General features: G+C 49.4%; 1 protein-coding gene across 1 annotated transcript in view; it reads right to left on the reverse strand.

Annotated features, from left to right (window-relative positions):
- Window positions 1-3,194: 3,194 nt before the first annotated feature.
- Window positions 3,195-18,839, reverse strand: part of HDAC7 (histone deacetylase 7) — a 318,340-nt gene continuing 302,695 nt past the window's right edge. Inside the window, exons 21-25 of the mRNA XM_015410216.1 lie at window positions 11,173-11,291; window positions 9,181-9,314; window positions 6,891-6,975; window positions 5,338-5,470; window positions 3,195-3,289 (exon numbers count right to left, since the gene is read on the reverse strand). Coding sequence (XP_015265702.1) covers window positions 3,244-3,289; window positions 5,338-5,470; window positions 6,891-6,975; window positions 9,181-9,314; window positions 11,173-11,291 — 517 coding nt within the window. The 3' untranslated portion in view covers window positions 3,195-3,243. The remainder of the gene's footprint in view (window positions 3,290-5,337; window positions 5,471-6,890; window positions 6,976-9,180; window positions 9,315-11,172; window positions 11,292-18,839) is intronic.

Consider the following 18,839-nt stretch of genomic DNA (forward strand, 5'->3'; position numbering starts at 1 on the left):
TGTTCATCTCCATTTCCAAGCCAAAGAGCCAGCGCTGTCTGAAGACATTTCCATGGTCATGTGACCGGCATGACTAGACGTCGAGGCACACGGAACGCTGTTACCTTCCCACCGAAGCGGTATCTATTTATTTACTTGCAATTTCCTGCTTTCGAACTACAAGGTGGCAGGAGCTGGGACCAGAGATGGGAGCTCACCCCGTCAATGCAGCACTCGGGTCTCGAACTGAACTACCGACGTTCTGGTCTGCAGTTCAGCGTCTTAACCACCTAGCCACCACAGCCCCTCTCAAATCCTAATGCAATGCTTAGTGAGCGTCCCATTCTGTGATTGTGCTGGCTCGCTCTGTGTAATCCGCCTTGAGTTGCTGTGAGAATGTTAGACTAGAATGTAAATAACACCAACAAATAGAATAAATGTCATGGGGCTCTTTCAAATGATGGTAAATCAATCAAATCCAGATCCAGTGTGGTGCAGTGGTTAGAGTGTCAGACTAGGATCTGGGAGACCCAGGTTCGAATCCCAAATCATGCCACAGAAGCTCGCTGGGTGACATTGGGCCAGTCACACTCTCTCAGCCTAGCCTACCTCGCAGGGTTGCTGTGAGGACGAAATGGAGGAGAGGAGAACAATGGAAGCTGCATTGGAGAGAAAGGCAGGGTATAAATGAATAAAGTAACTAAAACAAATGGGAATGTGGCTCTCTGTGAGCCACTGAGTGCCACTGAATCAGGAGCTTGCTTTGGGTATAAGGGTCAGAGTTTGATCATATGAACATAAGAGAAGCCAATGTTTGATCAGGCCAGTGGCCCATTTGGCCAACACTCTGTGTCATACAGTATACCAGGTGCCATCGGGAGGTCCACCAGCGAGGCCAGCACATTAGAAGCCCTCCCACTGTTGCCCCCCAAGCCCAAGAATACAGAACATCACTGCCCCCAGACAGAGTGTTGCAGCTCTACCTTGTGGCTAATAGCTACTGATGGACCCTTGCTCCATATGTTTACCCAATCCCCTCTTGAAGCTGTCCGTGCCTGTAGCCGCCATCACTTCCTGCAGCAGTGTGATCATGTGAAGTCTGTGATCATGTGAACTTTGCTTGGTGATCAGATCATGTCCCAGTTCCTGGCCTCCCTGGTTTCTAAGTAACGTTTCCCCACACCATAGAGAACAATAGAGGGGATGGGGGCAACCTGTTCTGGGGCCCATAGAATTGGACCCCCAGGTCCAATGTTCTTGGAACTTGGTGGGTATCTTGGGGAGCGGCTCCAGCAGCTACCCTGCGAGTTTGGAGCCTCTCCCTCGAACCCCCTCCCCTCCAGCCAGACCCCGGAGTATACCCTATGTTTTCGCCATTGACTTCAATGGCCCATAGGATATAATGGGGCCAAAATTGACATTCGGCTGGCTGAAAGACTCCCCAATGGGCTGGTATTGCCGAAATTGACATGCAGGAGTCTTTCTGCTGGCCGAAATTGATTCGGCTGAATCCGAATCGGGCGGAATTTTGTTTTTTTGCACACTACCAAAAAAACAAAAAACAAAAACACAGCTGGTTGCGGCAAAGGCTCAATTTACTGGTTGGTTCCAATCCAGCGGTTGTCTATACACAGTCTGTACAATGCGTCCTTCCCTCACCCCTTGCCCCGCCCCCCAGGCAGTGATGCAGCCCTAAAAAAAATCCCGCCCCCCCATCCCGCCCCCAGGCAGTGAGATTTAGCGCTCTTTTGAATAGGATCAAATTTCCCACACTTCTGCGTAGGAAAAGAAAAAGAACAGCACTGAAACCTTGTGTAGACCATTTCAGAGGGTCGCCGACGTGTTGGCCTGCAGTAGATCAGTGAAGATTCGAGTCCAGTAGCACCTTAGAGACTGACACAGTTTTCGGGGGGGGGGGGTGAGCTTTCGAGAGCCAAAGCTCCCTTCTGCAGACCAACACGGCTCTCCTAACTGTTGCGTTGGCCATTATCATGGGTGCCTATTGCTCACGTGCTGGGAAGGAGACATTGGAGATACTGACTGTCCTGTAGACTACACGGCAAGACGGGAGCATGTGTTAGAGTTGTCTGTCATGATCTACAGCGTGCTTTCTTCCTTCACACAAGTGCTTTGTTGTTGTGTGTGTGTGGGGGGGAAGAAACTGGTCATTCTGGTGACAGCCCTTTGACGGGGGGGGGGGAGAATCAGGTCCTTTAAAATAAGGCCACGAGAAAGTGACAGCTAGCTATGTGGGAGACAGAGACTCCTCCCGTATGGACAAGTGGGAGCACTGCCAATATATTCAAAAGGACTGGAAACTTGGGGAGGGGGTGGGTGGAAACCATGAAGCAAAACTAGCCTGCATGAAACAAAATGAGAATCACTGGGATCCAGATTTTTGGTTGGGATAACAGAGGGGCAAATTTGTTCGTCTCCCTCCCCCCCACCCTTTCCCGCGTTAAGTTTGTTCTTTGGAATAAGTCCGCCTGCTTTGATGGATTGGGGCAAAAACCAACCGGCAACAGGCACCCTGGAGTTGTGTATGTACAAAGCACGCCTTGATGCAGGAGGAACGGTCGTGTCAAAATCCACAAGGAGGTGTGTGTCGTGCTCCCACGCATTCCACGGGAAGTCGACAAAGTCTGTATATAGTGCAAATTCGGGGGGGATTCTAGACCAGGAATGTAAGGCTGGGACGGCGCTTAGTAGGAAGTGGGCCATGTCACTGCTCCAAGATGTGGCCACTTCCTCGACACTCATGTTTTTTTTCTTCTGAACGCATTCCCCACGGCTTCTGTGACCCGTGGGACCTCCCAGGGTAAGGTGACCACGTCTGCTTGGAAAAGAGAGTTCAGAGAGGAACACCCTGGGCTCCTTCCCTGCCAGATGGCTCTCAGGGACCATCTTTGGTTCTGTAGGGGGGAAAGGCACTGCCCCGGCATCCGGACACAACTCTCCAGCTTTGCAGTCTGAATCCAGACCGTGTGGCCCCACCAGGTGTTCTCGTGGTCTCCGATTTTTTCCATCCAAGCTTATTCCCGGTGGTTTGGGGCAGCTGCTTGCAGGGTGGAGTTCCACGCATGGTGGCCCCCCCCTGGGGGGGGGCTATTCCCAGGTGATCTACCGCAAGCCCCTGTCTGAATTCTGAGACAGTCCTTCTAGCCCTGTGGCTCAGGTTAACACAGGCTGTGCAGCAGGCGGGAGCCAGGATTCTGATATGGGTCACGAGCCACAACGGAAGCTGTCGGAGGGTGGATCGAGACGTCACTGGGTCATGAGCTCCTCTTCTTCCATCGGCTCATCCTGTTGCCTAAAAACACAGGAAACAAAAATTTAGGCAAAATATACCTGGTCAGAGCATGGCACCTGCAAGGCCATACATGCCAAGGGCACAGCCATGCCACAGATTTAAACTGGTTCAACAGTTATTTCCATTCCCAAGGGAACTCTGGGAAATTGTAGTTCTGTGTGTGTGTGTGGTGGTGGTGGGGGGGCAGAACAGGGCTTTCAAAGAAGGCTCAGAACCCTTAGAAAACTACAGATCCCAAGATGTCATTGAGGGAAAAGCAATTGGTAAAAGATGTATGCTACTTCTCCACGGAAGCTGCTCGAGGCAGCAATGACATTTAAAGTGGTATAAACAAAACAGTTATCTCCAGGGGTCATTTCGTAGAAAAAGAGCTAGGGGGACTCATTAGCATAACTCATTAGCATATGCCACACCCCCTGACATCACCGGAAGTGTGTCATAAGGCCACACCCCCTGACATCACCGGAAGTGTGTCCTCCCTACAGCCGGCGGCGACCTCCAGCGGGCACCAGCAGGGAGCTCCAGGCCCCGCCCTCCCACACCTCACCCGGGGGGATGGCGTCCCCCCGTGTCCCCCCCCCCAATGACCCCTGGTTATCTCCAAAAGGGCTCTTAAGTTTTGTTCTGGGGAATTTTCTGTTTAAAAGTACTTTTATTTATAACATCTGATACAACATCAGATATACATGCATTTATAACAACAGAATAGACTACCGTAACATGCTGTACATGGTGCTGCCCCTGAAGACTGTTCAAGACACTCTAATCATGACATCACACTGGCTCTCACCTCACACCAGTGTCACACTGTCCTCTTGCAAGGACCACAGGCCATGTACATGGGTGATCTCATTTTATCCTCCTGACAACCTTGAGAATAACTGGCCCAAGGTCATCCTAGTGAGCTTCATAGTACAGAGGGGATTAGAACTCAAGTTCCCCCAAGTACAAATCAAAACCTCCTACCAACAAAGTGATGGTTACCCTGTTGGTCACTGTCAGACACCAAGGAGTAGACATTAGAATCCGGAGTGACTGACAGGCAGGTTTGAAAAGGTTCACCTTGCAAGCAGACTCCCAAGTGCACAAGGCCCTGTTTCTGATCACGACAAATGCACAGGGGGAGGAGGGGCTTCAGCCTTCTCTGATGCTGTTTTCCTGACCTGAAACAGCCCTGGTGGGCGCTGTTTGCCCTGCTGGGGGGACTGTATGTGTAGCCCATCACTGCATGTGCAGCCCCTCATCCCAACAGGGCAAATAACACCTCCCCAGGGTCATTTTGGGTAGCAAAAACATACAGGGGTGGGGTGTGCAAAAAAAATATGAGTTTTTTTACAAATTTGGGCCTATTGGTATTCCCGAATATTCCCGAATCAGTGTTGTATGGTATTTGGGTAAATATTTGGGAAACCCAAATTTATTTGGCTCCATTCTGGGGACTGTCCCATAGGGTATAATGGAGAATTTCACCTGGCGAGTTGTGCTGCGGTGGTGGCACAACTCTGCTAGTGAACTGAAGCCATTTAAACATAAATACCTTCAGGTTGCTTGCTGAGTCAGGCTGCGGTGGCAGCACAACGCAGTAAGTGAAGGCATTTAAAGTTTAAATGCGTTCAGTTCCCTCAATCAGTTGGGCCACTACGGTGGCCGAACTTGGCCAGTGAACTGAATGCATTTAGCTGTGCCAAATAAAAGCCAAATAATATTGGCTTTTATGCGGGTGTGGCTATTTTGATAGCTGAATACAGACTTCTGTATTCAGCTGAATAAATACCTGAAAAATACTGATAAGGTATTTTGGAGGTATTTATTTGGCTCGGTATCTACTGAGCTTACACCCGTAAACAAGGGAAAGGCCAAAGTCCCAGCAGTGTGACGTGCGGCCACCTGTCTGAATGTCAGGGCAAGAAACCCAGCCCCAAAGTATGAAAAATGGTTGCGTCTAGTTTGTCCCTTGGCAGCTCCCACAGGAGACAGCCCGGACACCATTATCCTACTTGGCCATTTTGATAGCCTGGCTGGCCCAAACAGGGAAGAGGTCTACTCACCGTTTCTCTGTCATCACAGAAAGTGAGGCCAGTGCCGTCACAGTCTCCACCTCCTCCGTGTCGCGATGCTGTGCTTCTAAGAACGAGTAGCCCACGGTGGGGGCAGAACGCCGCACAGAGGTCCAGTACTGGCCTGGAACAGAAAGGCAGGATCAGGGCCGGGCTCACATGGATGGTGCCTGGTCTGGAATGGACTCAATTCACTCCTGGGGCATCGATGATTGGTCTGTGCTGTTTTTCTCCCGCCCACCCTCCACAGAGCTCAGGGCAGCATGTCTAGCTCTTTCCTCCTTATTTTGCCTTTCCCAGCAACCCAGTGTGAGAGCAGTGGATAGAGTGACGGACTAGGAACCTCCGGTTCGAATTCTCGCTTCTACCATAGTGGGTGACCTTGGGCCATCACAAACTCTCAGCCTGGCCTACCTCACAGGGTTGTTGTTGCAAGAGGAGGGGAGAACGCTGTCTCAAAGCCGCTTTGAGTCCCAACTGGGGAGCAAAGCAGGACATAAATACGTAAGTGCAATTGTCCTCCCCAGTGAAGTTGGATAGGCTGAAAGAGTGCAACTGGCCAAATGGCACCCAGTGAGTTTCGCTGGCAGGGCAGGGACTGGAACTCCTCAATCCTAGTTGGACACTCTTATCTGCTACCCCACACTGGCAGCAACAGCACGGTGGCTGATATGGGCCATTTTCCCATTCCCCAGTTTTGAGGTGCAGCCAGCAGAATTGCACAGCGTTGTAACCATGCGTCCAGTGGGGCTAGCTCGGATGTGCCCATGTTACTGCAGATCGCAGAGAGTGGAATTCGCCACCAGAGAATGTAGTGAAGGCCACAGGAATAGCTTTAAAAGGGGATTAGACAGATCCATGGAGAAGTGGTCTATCAGTGGCTACTAGCCATGGTGACTCAAGGGAACCTCCACATTTAGAGGCACTAAGCCTCTGAATCCCAGAGCCGGGAGTCAACGACAGGGGAAGGCCTTGGTCTCTCTGCCCTGTTGTTGGCCCTCCAGGGGAACTGGTTGGCCATTGTGTGAGACAGGATGCTGGACTAGATGGACCACCGGCCTGATCCAACAGGGCTCTTTCGATATTTTTATGTCTGGCTGGGTGTTTAAGGGCTCGAATAACGTTAACGCTTTTCGTCGTGAGCAGCCCCCAGCAAACGAACCAATAAAACCACGCAGTTAAGCTGTTCTGAGGCTGTACTGTTCCAAGACTGCATTATTTAATGCTCAGCTGGCGGGGGGGGGGGAAATACCATGCGCATTAAAAACTAGCATGCCAAGAAGAAACCTTCCCCATTGCACCTAGTTTTCCATATTCAGGGAGGGTATTTCTTTTACAAAAAAAGTATGAGGAAGGGTTCAGTCACGTAACTGCCCACCTGCAGTCTGAAAGGGTGACAATAGTAGATGTGATTTGCTTGGGCATCGGCAAAAAAAGCTTAGCAAGGGACAAAGAAAAAACCACGTACCGTGGCCTTGCTTGCGATCACCCCTCCCCGCCCACCTCCCACCTCCGAGGACAGGGAGGGCTGCCTCCCCACTTACTTTGCACCTGGATGACATTCTCCAAAGAGCGCACTGCATTAGCGTTGGGTTTCTGCTGCAGGGTCTTCTCTGGGAGGGGTTCCAGCTGCGGAATAGAAGACAGGACGGCTCAGGACGTGCCCGGAAGGATCCACAAGATGAGAGCGCGCATGGTGCGCAGGCCCTCGCAAGGAGTCCAGCTGGTCATTCGTGGATGCGCGTTGGCTCACCAAACAAAAAAAGGGATGATTTCTGCTTCTAACGATGGTCCGTCAGAAGTGGATTTAACAAGGGTTTTTTCCCCCCCTATTGAACCGAAGGCTCATGAATACATATGTTCTGTACACAAATATGGTAACATTATCGTTAATTCCTGTAGTGTGTTTTTCAAATGTATGTTGCACCGTTATTATCATTATTTATTTTCCTTGTTTAGCTACTTCACTGTATATATGTTTTAATATTATACTTTTATTATTATTGTTGTTGTTGTTATATATATATAAGATACCAGACAACAACAAGTTTTGAGGTTTGTTACAATGTAAGTTGTCCAAAGCTCTAAAAAGAAGCAATTCTGAACACAATTACTTGAAAATATGCAAAATTTACATATGTTAAGATGTGTGTAAAAAAGGTAAAGGTTCCCTTGCTCGAAAGCCAGTCGAGTCCGACTCTAGGGTTGCAGTGCTCATCTCTGTTTCCAAGCCGAAGAGCCAGCGCTGTCCGAAGACGTTTCCGTGGTCATGTGGCCGGCATGACTAGACGCCAAGGCGCACGGAACGCTGTTTCCTTCCCACCAAAGTGGTACCTATTTATCTACTTGCAATTTCTTGCTTTCGAACTGCTAGGTTGGCAGGAGCTGGAACTAGAGACGGGAGCTCACTCCGTCATGTGGCAACCCGGGTCTCGAACTGCTGAACTACCGACCTTCCACAGCCTGCAGTTCAGCGTCTTAACCACTTGAGCCAGTATTTAAGCATAATTTTACAATGTTCTCGATTTTACTGTTAACCTTTTGTCTAAAAACAATAAAAATCTTTAAATTAAAAAAGAAGAAGAAGACGAAGTGCTCTTCATACAAGTCTCTTCCCCACGGAGATTTTATTCTCCCCCCCAGAATATTGCAATTCCCCCCCCCAAAAAAATCTGGGCTTCCACATGATAGCATCCCACAGTCACCCACTTTTTTTCTTTTCCCATGCTTTGTTGCATTTTCCCCCTAAAGCTGCTGTGGGACAATTTTTCTGGAAATATCAGAATCAAAGTGTATTTGGGATCAGTGCGGGCAGAAAGGAGTGGATTTCTGCCTCTCCCTGCCCACATCCAGCGCCGCCTCCCTCATTCCATCCCCACTCTGTCCATCCCCCCCCCTTCACTGCCAGGTTTCTTGCCATTTAAAAAATGGTAGCTCCTTCAGAGGTTTTCCAGTACAGGGGCAATGTGATCCTTACATTATACCTCTGACACCAAACTGGCCACCACAATCTGGCCAAGTTGTAGTCTCCAGAGGCAGCCCCGTGTAAAGGTCATTACATGGAGCAAGGGTCACGGGGTGTGTGTGTGTGTGGAGGTATTTGTGAATTTCCTGCATTGTGCAGGGGGTCGGACTAGGTGACCCTGAAGGTCCCTTCCGACTCTATGATTCTAATAGTCTACCCTGGATATAAGAGCATGGATCGGTGTGGGCAAACCAAAACAATTGTTCCTTATGCTATTCTGCTCTGACCACAAACTTTTTGGGATGCAGCAACGAAGTTCATCTCCAGCTTTAGTTCGTGGGGGGGGGGGGGAATGTGCATCAGCTATCAGAAGTTTTGGGAAATGATGGGATACGAGGATTGACTTGGACTAGGAAGACCCAACTCCAAATTTCTTTTTGGCTACACCCTTGGGCAAATCGTTCTTTCTACACCTAACCTACCCTCACAGGGTCGTTTTGAGAAATTTTATGAGTTGCTCATGCTGCCTTCGTTTCCTTGGAGAAAGGGCAACATCAAGATATGATTGACAAATAAGACTTCAATCAGTTTCATGTGGGGGTCTTCTTTGGGTCGGAGGTTTTGTTTTTTTGGGGTGGGGAGATTTTACCCGTTATCTCCTGACGCACAATCCAAACCTTAAGAAAGTAATATATGATTTGTAGAAGCCCTAAAAGCAAACTTGGCGTGTGGAAACAGGTTGCGGTTACACAAGGACGAGGAAGAGGCACTCCGTACATGCTCAGAAACACTCTGCTCTACATTATCCTCTCACGCGTCCTACAGAGAAGCCCCACCTCCGGTCCTGTGCCCGGTTCCGATAGGCTCACCTCATCACCCAGCAAGGCAGAAACGCAGATTTCTGAAGCATCACAGATAGCTGTCAAGTCGTGACCCCCCTCCAAGGCAAGGACAAGAGCACCTCCGGCCACTGTCATCAGCTGCCTGGTCATGTAGCCGAAACCTGCAGGGACACCCAAAGGAAATCCCAGCCTTAGACATCAGGGCACTTTTTTTTTTTTTTGTCAAAAGAATTTTATTTTCTAATATTGTCACATTTTACATCTTTTTATCAATCGGTTAAATATTCCCTTTTCCCTCCCTCCCCCGAAAGGCTTCCCGCAATGCATTTCCCTCATGTCCCACATAGATAAACTCAGGATAACATCAAGTACTTAATATTGTTCTAAACATAGTAAATTTTGTCTCACGTCCCAGTTCTTTTCTAAATATATTTTAAAGTCCTTCCATTCTTCAAAAAATTCTTGGTCCTCTTTATTGTTTAACTTTTTGGTTATTTTGTCCATCTCAGCCATGAACAGAACTTTTTGTATCCATTCTTCCAGATCTGGTATTTTTTCTTGCTTCCAATATTGAGCATATATCATTCTTGCCGTTGTTATCAAATACCAGAACAATGTATTTTTTGTTACATTCAGTTCTTCCATTTTTAAACCTAAGAGCAGAATTTCAGGCGTTTTCTTAAAAGAACATTTTAGAATCTTTTGCATTTCGCTGTGGACCTTTGTCCAAAAAGACATCAGGGCACTTGATGGGGGCTGGGAGAGCAAACGCTGGGCAATTGGGATGGCTCCCACCAATGGCTCCCTCTAAGCTGTGGAGACTTGTGAGCAAAAAATTCTACTTTGTGAGCTCCTGGCATTAAAGTTGCGAGTGAGCCACTTGGCTAGTGCATAAATTAGTTTGCTCTGGAGCCATCCTTCCTGAGCTAAAGCAGAAATGTGTGAGCTGGAGGCTAAAAACCTGTGAACTAGCTCACACTAACTCAGCTTAGAGGGAACACTGCTCCCCACCCCTGCTTCCTCCAGCCGTACCCCTGCTGAGCAGACACAACATGCTGGTTTCCCGTTCAGATCTGTATCACCCCATCTGCATAATGGCTTTTTCCAAACTAGGTGTCAGTCCAGAGACTGTGGCCATGCTATGCAGGTCGTCGGGATATCTCCCCACATCGTGTGGCATCCAGACCTAGATGGGGAACGGCTCACGGGAGCATCGTAGTAAAGCAGGGGAAACATAACCCTCCCCCAGCCACATCCATTTGAGAAATAAACCTCCACTGCAATGAGGGCACCTGGTGTTTTTGGCCACTGTGTGACAGAGTGTTGGACTAGATGGGCCATTGGCCTGATCCAGCATTGGCTTCTCTTACGTTCTTATGTAACTCGTTTAATTTTCAAGGATTTCTGCTGATCGCCAAGATCCTGGGCTGGGTCCAGAGGAGCTGGACTCTCCCCTCAGCTGCTCTTCTGACACGCAGGGAGATGCCCCCTCTGCCCAATGAGCAAATCCCCTCCTGCCCCAGAATGGCAGTGTGCAGGGCTCTTTTTGTAGAAAAAGCCCAGCAAGAACTCATTAGCATAATAGGCCACACCCAACCACAGGAACTCATTAGCATATTAGGCCACACCCCTGACAGCACAGCTCATTAGCGCATTAGGCCGAACCCCCATGTTACCAGAAGTGTGGTCATCCAGCCACAGCCACCTTTTGCTTGTTATTCTGTGTACCTTGTTTGTTGTCAAGACCAAGGGCTTTTTTGTAGCAGGAACTCCTTTGCATGTTAGGCCACATACCCCTAATGTAGCCAATCCTAATGAGTTTCTACTGTTGGGTGTGGCCTATTATGCTAATGACTTCCTGCTGGGTGTGGCCAACTTGGGAGCCAGCCGGAACTCCGTTCCTGTGCGTTCCTGCCCCAAAATAGCCCTGGCAGTGTGCTGTTAGCAGATCCCAAAATGCTTTCTTCACACAGATCCTGTTCTTTTCCTTTGCCCTGGCGATGGGGGAAAATGGCTTACATTTAGCTGAAACTTTGTACCCTCCTAGCGGGGGAGGATGGCCGTCGGCTGCATCGAAGCCCGCGGACACCAGCACCACATCTGGCGAGAACTCGTGGGCGATGGGCATCACGACCGTCCTGCAAAGGGGGAGAAATAAAAGGGAAACGGGTTGAGAGGCCTCGGCTTCCTTACTTATCTATTGTTTCAATTCCTATCCCACCCTCCTTGCAAACAGGCTCAGGGCGGGTTACAGAGTCACATAAGAAATTGTGATTAACGCAATGATAAATAGAAGTTTAACAATAAAATTAACATTAAAACCAACTATGCAGCTTGCCTTGATAACAGAGCTCAGATGGAAACATTCCACTTTTATGAAAACTTGCTAAAGTCTCTGAAATACGCCCATATACTTATCCGCGCTCTGGTAAATCTCTCAAAACAGATTTCAATGCTTTTTCTTCCGCTCCCCCCTAAGTATTTCGTTGTTTAGTTCATGCATATGGGAGGGGCCCCTCCCTCGCTCGCTTTTTTCGCCGTTCCCGGGGGGTAGCTTTCTTTTTAAATTCTCATTTCGCTTTAACCCGACTCACAGTTCATTGTTGGTCATACGACCTCGCTCGGCATATGTTTAAAATGCTCGGTCTCCGACGCTTGTCCCGGTCAGCGGCTCTAGATCCATACGGACACTCAGCGGCAGGACCGTCGGGGCGGAGGAGCGCCTCAATTCCCCAGCATCACGCTGGTGAAGAGGCCACCCCTCAAAAGCCCCATTGCTAGGAGCCTTTTGCCAAGGCTCCGGGGGGGTGGCGACCTCTCGCCCCCCCTCCTATCCTCTGGTGCGCAGATCACATCCCCGGAAGGTCCGGGAGATGCGTCTGCCAACGTGTCGCCATAAACCAGAAGGAAACATTTCAGAGTGGCGCCGCTGGATAACTCGCTCGATTAAAAACCAGCGCTGCCAGAAAGGGAGGCCAAGATGGATCTGGGCATCCGATGCCTCACCCGAAAGCCCGGAGGAACAGCTCCGTTTTACAGGCCCTGCAGAATTGCAACAGATCCTGCAGGGCCCTGATCTCAAGTGGGAGCTCGTTCCACCAGGCAGGGGCCAGGGACGAGAAAGCCCGGGTCCTGGTCGAGGCCAGTCTGACGTCCTTCGGGCCAGGGACAGCTAAAAGATGTCGATTGGTGGATTGTAAGGCTCTGTGGGGCACATATGGGGAGAGGCGGTGCCGAAGATGTGGGTCCCTGGCCATACAGGGCTTTGAAGGTTAACACCAAAACCTTGAACTGGACCCAGTACTCTATTGGCAGCCAGTGCAGTTGCTGCAGCACAGGCTGAATGCGCACCCGCACGGACGTCGTTGTCAACACCCATGCTGCTGCGTTCTGCACTAGGGCAGAATAAATGCTAAGGAATTGGAGATAAAGTCCTGTCGATCCGCCGTGACCTCCTTGCCACGGTTGATACAGTAGGTGAACTCGAGGCTCCATGCACATCTTCTTGTCAAGTTCTGGATTACTCTTAACTGTTCGCCCTACTGCTTGCAGCCTCGATCCTCGATCCGTGTCCATCGTGGCTAATTAAAGCTGGCCACGACAGGCTACAAAGTACCCTAAGGGAAATGATCAACAAGTCCCTCTCCGAGGGGTGTTCCCTGGGGCACTCAAAGAGGTGGTGGTATGCCCTCTCCTAAAAAAACCTATCTCTGGACCCGGCCGAATTGGCTAGTTATCAGCCAGTGTCCGATTTGCCCTATTTGGGCAAACTGATTGAGAGGGCGGTAGTGATTCAGCTGCAGGGTTTTTGGGATAACACCTCCGCATTAGATCCCTTCCAGTCCGGCTTCCGACCAGGCCATGGGACGGAGACTGCACTGGTCACCCTCACGGATGATCTTCAGAGGCATCTGGATTGGGGCGGTGCGGCAGTGTTGTTGTTGTTAGACCTGTTGGTGGCGTTCAACATGGTCGATCACCAGCTACTGACCCGCCGCTTCACCAACACTGGGATTCAGGGGTCTGCCTCACAGTGGCTCTCCTCGTTCCTTCAGGGTCGTGGACAAAGGGTGGCCATTGGGGAGCAGCTGTCCCAAAGGCACCCACTAGTCTGTGGTGTGCCCCAAGGGGCGGTGCTTTCCCAGATGTTATTTAACATCTATATGTGCCCCCTTGCCTAGATTGCCCGGAGACATGGGCTGGGTTGTCACCAATATGCGGACGACACCCAGCTCTGTCTGTTGCTGGGCGGCCAGTCTGACTCCAGACCAGAAGATCTAGACCTGGCGTTGAAAGCCGCGGCTGGTTGGCTTAGACTGAGCCGACTGAAATTGAATCCGACGAAGACGGAGGTCCTGTGCCGGAGTCGGAGCGGTCCAAGGGTAGGGATCCCACTCCCGACCTTTGATGGGGCACCGCTGGTGCCAATGCCAGAGGTTAGGCCCTTGGGAGTGCTCCTAGATGCCTCCTTAATGATGGAGGCCCAGGCAGCAGCCACTGCGAAGTCAGCCTTTTATCATCTTCAGCTGATCAAGCAGCTGGCTCTCTTCCTTGAACGCAATGACCTGGCAACAGTGATCCATGCAATGGTCACCTCGAGACTGGATTACTGTAATGCTCTCTACAAGGGGCTGCCCTTGTCCCAAATCCAGAAGCTGCAGCTAGTGCAGAATGCTGCGGCTAGACTGTTGTTGGGTCTCCCTATGTGGGACCACACCTGACCTGCGCTAAAAGCACTGCATTGGCTGCTGTAGCATACCAAATTTGGTTCAAGGTGCTGGTTCTTACCTTTAAAGCCCTATATGGTCAGGGTCCTACATACCTAAGGGACTGCTTTTCCCCCCATGTTCCCCAGAGAGCACTATGGTCAAGGTCCTTAAACTGCCTGGCCTTACCGGGCCCCAGAGAAGCCAGGCTAGCTGCAACGAGGACCAGGACTTTCTCAATAGTGGCTCCGCACTGGTGGAATGAGCTCCTGGAAGACATCAGGGCCCTGCGGGACCCTCTACAGTTCCGCAGGGCCTGCAAGACGGAGCTCTTCCACCAGGCGTTCGATTAGGAGCCGCACCCAAGCAGCTATAGCCCTGGCCCAACACCAACATTAACATCATTATTAACAGCCAAGCAACCCAGACTACGATGTCAACCAGCTGTTACCGGAGAATGCTGCTATGCCTGCCATCTGTCACAAACTAGCACTTTGTATTTGTCTATTTTATATTTCTATTCATAACTGTATCGTCTTGATTTTATTCAACTTCTGTTTTAACTGTTTTACATCACTATGTTAGCCGACTTGAGCCTCCCTTGGCAGGGAGGGCAGGGTATTAAATAAATAAATAAATAGCTGCAGTTTCTCGGTCAAGCAAAAGGGTAGCCCTGCATCGAGTGAGTTACAATAATCCAATCTGGTAGTGACCACGACATGGGTCACTGTTGCAAATCCTGAGAAGTGAGAGAGGGAACCAGCTGCTTGAGTGCTTCTGGTTTCCACTCCTGGCACCAACCCTCGACTTTACGTTTGAAGCACACCAACCTGCCTTACACTGAACCAGACCGTCAAGATCAGCACTCTCTGCTCTGACTGACAGCCGCTCTCCAGGGTTCTCAGGCAGAGGCCTTTCACATCAGCTACCACCTGGTCCTTTTAACTGGAGATGGCGGGGATTGAACCGGGGACCTTCTGCATGCCAAGCAGAGGCTCTACCACTAAGCCATGGCCCCTTCCCTATGTTGCTTCTAAGCATACCATTGGATAGTCTACTATGTTTACAGGACTGGTTGTTTTTATTCAGGGTGGTGATCACTGTTCCCTCTAAGCTGAGTTAGTGTGAGCTAGCTCACAGGTTTTTTAGCCCCCAGCTCACACATTTTTGTCTTAGCTCAGGAAGGGATGGCTCCAGAGCAAACCAATTTAATACAGTAGTCAAATGGCTCGCTCACAACTTTAATGCCAGTAGCTCACAAAGTAAAATTGTTGCTCACATGACTCCACAGCTTAGAGGGAACACTGGTGGTGATTAGGGTTAGGGTTTACTCAGACTGGGCACAGAATTCTGCTTCCTTGGCTCCAATGGCATGAGAATTTTTTTTAACAGTCGGACTTGCTTTCCTTGGTATCTTCAGGGAACTAATTTTTCAAATGCCTCTGGGGTACAGTTGGAGTCTGGACCACGGTGTGCGGGACGAAGGGGCTCTGCCGCCCCGGCCCCCCGCTTCCCCCCCCAAGCCAAAATAGCTCCAAGAGTACTTTTTGCCCTCTTACAGAGCTGTACATGCAGCACTTGACAGGGCATGAGTCCTCACCCCCGGCCATTTCAGGCGTGAAGGTGGGGAGACAGAGCCCCCACTCCCCTCCAGAGCTGTAGTTCCGATCTGAATTGGGCCCCTGTGGCATTTGGGAAATGAGTTCCCTATAGTTGCCATGTGGCTCTAGGGGGAAACAAGTTAAAAATATCTATTGTGTATTCTGGACCTGAGAAACATTGTTTTATTTATTTGAAAGCAAGCTTCTAGCTGATACAACTGCTAACACCTATCAGCAAGAACAGCAGATCATAAATGAAGTAAGTAAATAAATAAGAGTTTGGAGAAGGTGTGGGTAAGAGCTTGTGGAATCCCAGAAGCGGTGTTCCCTCTAAGCTGAGTTAGTGTGAGCTAGCTCACAGTTTTTAAGCTTCCAGCTCACACATTTTTGTCTTAGCTCAGGAAGGATGGCTCCAGAGCAAACTAATTTATGCATCAGCCAAATCACTCTCTCACATCTCTAATGCCAGCAAGCTCACAAAGTAGAATTTTTGCTCACAGGACTCCACAGATTAGAGGGAGCATTGCCCAGAAGTCAGAGGAGTTGCTGAAAAAGATTGGAAAGGATCAAAACGGTACAGCTTCAACACCCTGGGTAGTGTTTCCCCCCCCCCCGATCAGTGTTCCCTCTAAGCTGAGTTAATGTGAGCTGGCTCACAGCTTTTTAGCCTCCAGCTCACACATTTTTGTCTTAGCTCGGGAAGGAGGGCTCCAGAGCAAACTAATGTATGCAGTAGCCCAATCACTCGTTCACAAATTTAATGCCCGTAGCTCACAAAGTAGAATTTTTGCTCACAAGACTCCACAGCTTAGAGGGAACATTGCTCCTGATTACTATCAAAACCAAAAAAAAGTGAAGGAAAAACTGCAGTTTTGCTTCGTTTAGCACAGCCGAAGGCCTCAGCTCCTTTCCTGTGGCTACTGGTGTGAGGTGTTTTCTGTTAGGCCCCTGGTTAAAAAAAAAAAATTCTCACAGGCTTTTAGCAATTAGTTTTATGTGTGTTGTGGCCGATGAGTTCCCTCAGTAAACTGTTTTGTTTTCCCCTTCTTGATCTTTAGCGGCTGCTAAATTCATTTAAAGCTGTTTATATACTGAGGTTTTTTTTAAAAAAAAGTTATTGCCAAATGGATACACTTCTTAAATTTTAAGAGCAACTCCCCCCCATCCTGTTAATGTTATTCCTGATAATTTTTGTAGATTAAAAAAAAACAAAACCATTTTGTGCCCCACTTTGACAAACCTATGGATGCAAGGCGGAACAGAAAGACATCAAATAAACAATTAGTGATTTTTTTTTATTTTTTAAAAAGATTGGTTTATAACAGGGGTGGCCAAACTTGCTTAACGTAAGAGCCACATAGAATAGACGTCAGATGTCTGACAGCCACAAGACATGAACAAGTATAACCCACATGTTTTTATAGAAAAATATGCAAATTTGCTTTTTCTTAACATTGAAAGCTCCTGCCAATAATAAAAACAAAAGGGGTAAAAATAGGTATTGATAATGATTAGATGGGGAGGGAAGGGAGAGAGAGAGAGAGAGAAAGAAGGATGGAAAGAAAGAAAGATGGAAAGAAAGCAAGTGTAGAGAAAGCAAATAGATGGGAGGGAGGGAGAGGTGGAAAGAAAGCAACTTTAAATGCATCTTCCAAGACCCCCACGCCAGCTGGATTGGCTTAGAGAAGGGGTAAAGAGACAAATGCCTTTTCCAAGCCATCCGGTGTGTGTGTGTGTGTGTGTGTGTGTGTATGTGTCTTTAAGGACACTTTTCAAGTTAAAGTTGCTTTCTTTCTCTGCTCCCCCCATCTCAATCCTACCCAGGGAAGGGAACACTGGCTGGGGAAGGGAAGACAATCGGGGTGGCATGCCTCCCTTTTGCTTCCCCAGCCAAACTGCTGGGAGCCATACAATATGTGTGAGCCACAGTTTGGCCACCCCTGATTTATAATCAAGTCAAAGGAGAGTAGTGAGTCCCCATTTCTTTTCCTCCAGAAGAAAACCAGTGTTAAAAATATCTGAAGACAAATAGATGGAAACCATTTATTTAGTCTACGGGTATAGCTTTAGTCAACGGTTAGCCCAGGCTAGCTGAATCTCATCAGATCTCGGAAGCTAAGCAGGGTTGACCCAGGTTAGTACTTGGATGGGAGACCACCAAGGAAGTCCAGGGTTGGGTAAAACACCTCTGAACAGCTTTTGCCCTGAAAACCCTATGGGGTCGCCGTAAATCATCTGTGACTCGACAATACTTTCCACCACATCCCTAGATACACACAGCCCCAGATTCACTGCTCTTCTGTTTTCCCTGTTCTCTTTTAGGTCTCCCTTAGCGCAGAATACTAAAGCTGGAAGCCATCTTCTAGGCCATGCAGCTCAAAGCAAGAAACCCAAAGACAGAGCTTCTCCAACATACAGGTGAAGACCCTCCCAATGAGGCAGAGCTCCCCTCTTCTCTAAGGTTTCACAACTGAACCATTAGGAAATCTCTTCTAATGTTCCAGTGAAGTCAACCCTCCTGAAGCTGAAGTGTGTTCATTCCCTCCCCTTTTCCTTCAGGAAATTTCTTCTAATGTTCCAGTGAAGCCAACCTTCCTGAAGCTGAAGTCTGTTCATTTCCTTCCCCTTTTCCTCTGCCAGTTCCTCATCTTCTCATCCTACGGCTTGCTTTCTAGAGCCGTTTTCAAGCCCTGCAAGCTCTCCTGGGAACCAATGGCCCAGAGGCCTTGTTTCCACGGGGAGGCTGTTCTCCAGCGCTCCCCACGGAATGAAGAGAGTAAGAAGACTTGGGCCCGTTCCAAGTGACACCAAGGGTAAGAGCTGGCTCTGAGTCTTTCAAGGCTCCTCGCCATGAAAGCCTTTTTTCCCAGCTCTCTCTTGTCCAGAGAACCCGACGGGCCCATCATCTTGGCCGCTGGGGTAAAATTCCCAGCCTTCTCCAGAAGACCATCCATCAGCCGGGTCATGCTTGGCAAGCAACTCAAAGAGGCACGAGATCCGCAGGGCCTGGGAGTAGGTTTCTGCGCGCAGTGAGGGGGGGCGAGGGGGAGGAGAGAATCCTATTTATAGAGTCCTTTCATGCGCAATCAAAGCACATGTGTTGGGCAGCTGTGGAAGGGTTGGGCCTGCTGCCAAAGCCCATGTTTGGCATGGCCCGGGTTTGCAATTCCAAACCGGGCCTCTGGCCAAACGCAGAGCTCTCGTTAACCTCGTTCATGGGCCCTGGGCCCTGAGGGGGCTGGCCACGTGGCAGAGTGAACTCCCAAGCTCCCCCTCTCCTTACACTTTCTGTGGCACTGCGACCCCCCTTCCTGGGCCACAAAGGTACTATGAAAAGCCTTGGCCCGCGTGGGATGCCCTAGGCTCTGTTGGGAATGTT

Source organism: Gekko japonicus, unplaced genomic scaffold, assembly GCF_001447785.1.
Source record: "Gekko japonicus isolate JY-2015 unplaced genomic scaffold, Gekko_japonicus_V1.1 scaffold996, whole genome shotgun sequence".
In the NCBI taxonomy this organism is placed as follows: domain Eukaryota; kingdom Metazoa; phylum Chordata; class Lepidosauria; order Squamata; family Gekkonidae; genus Gekko; species Gekko japonicus.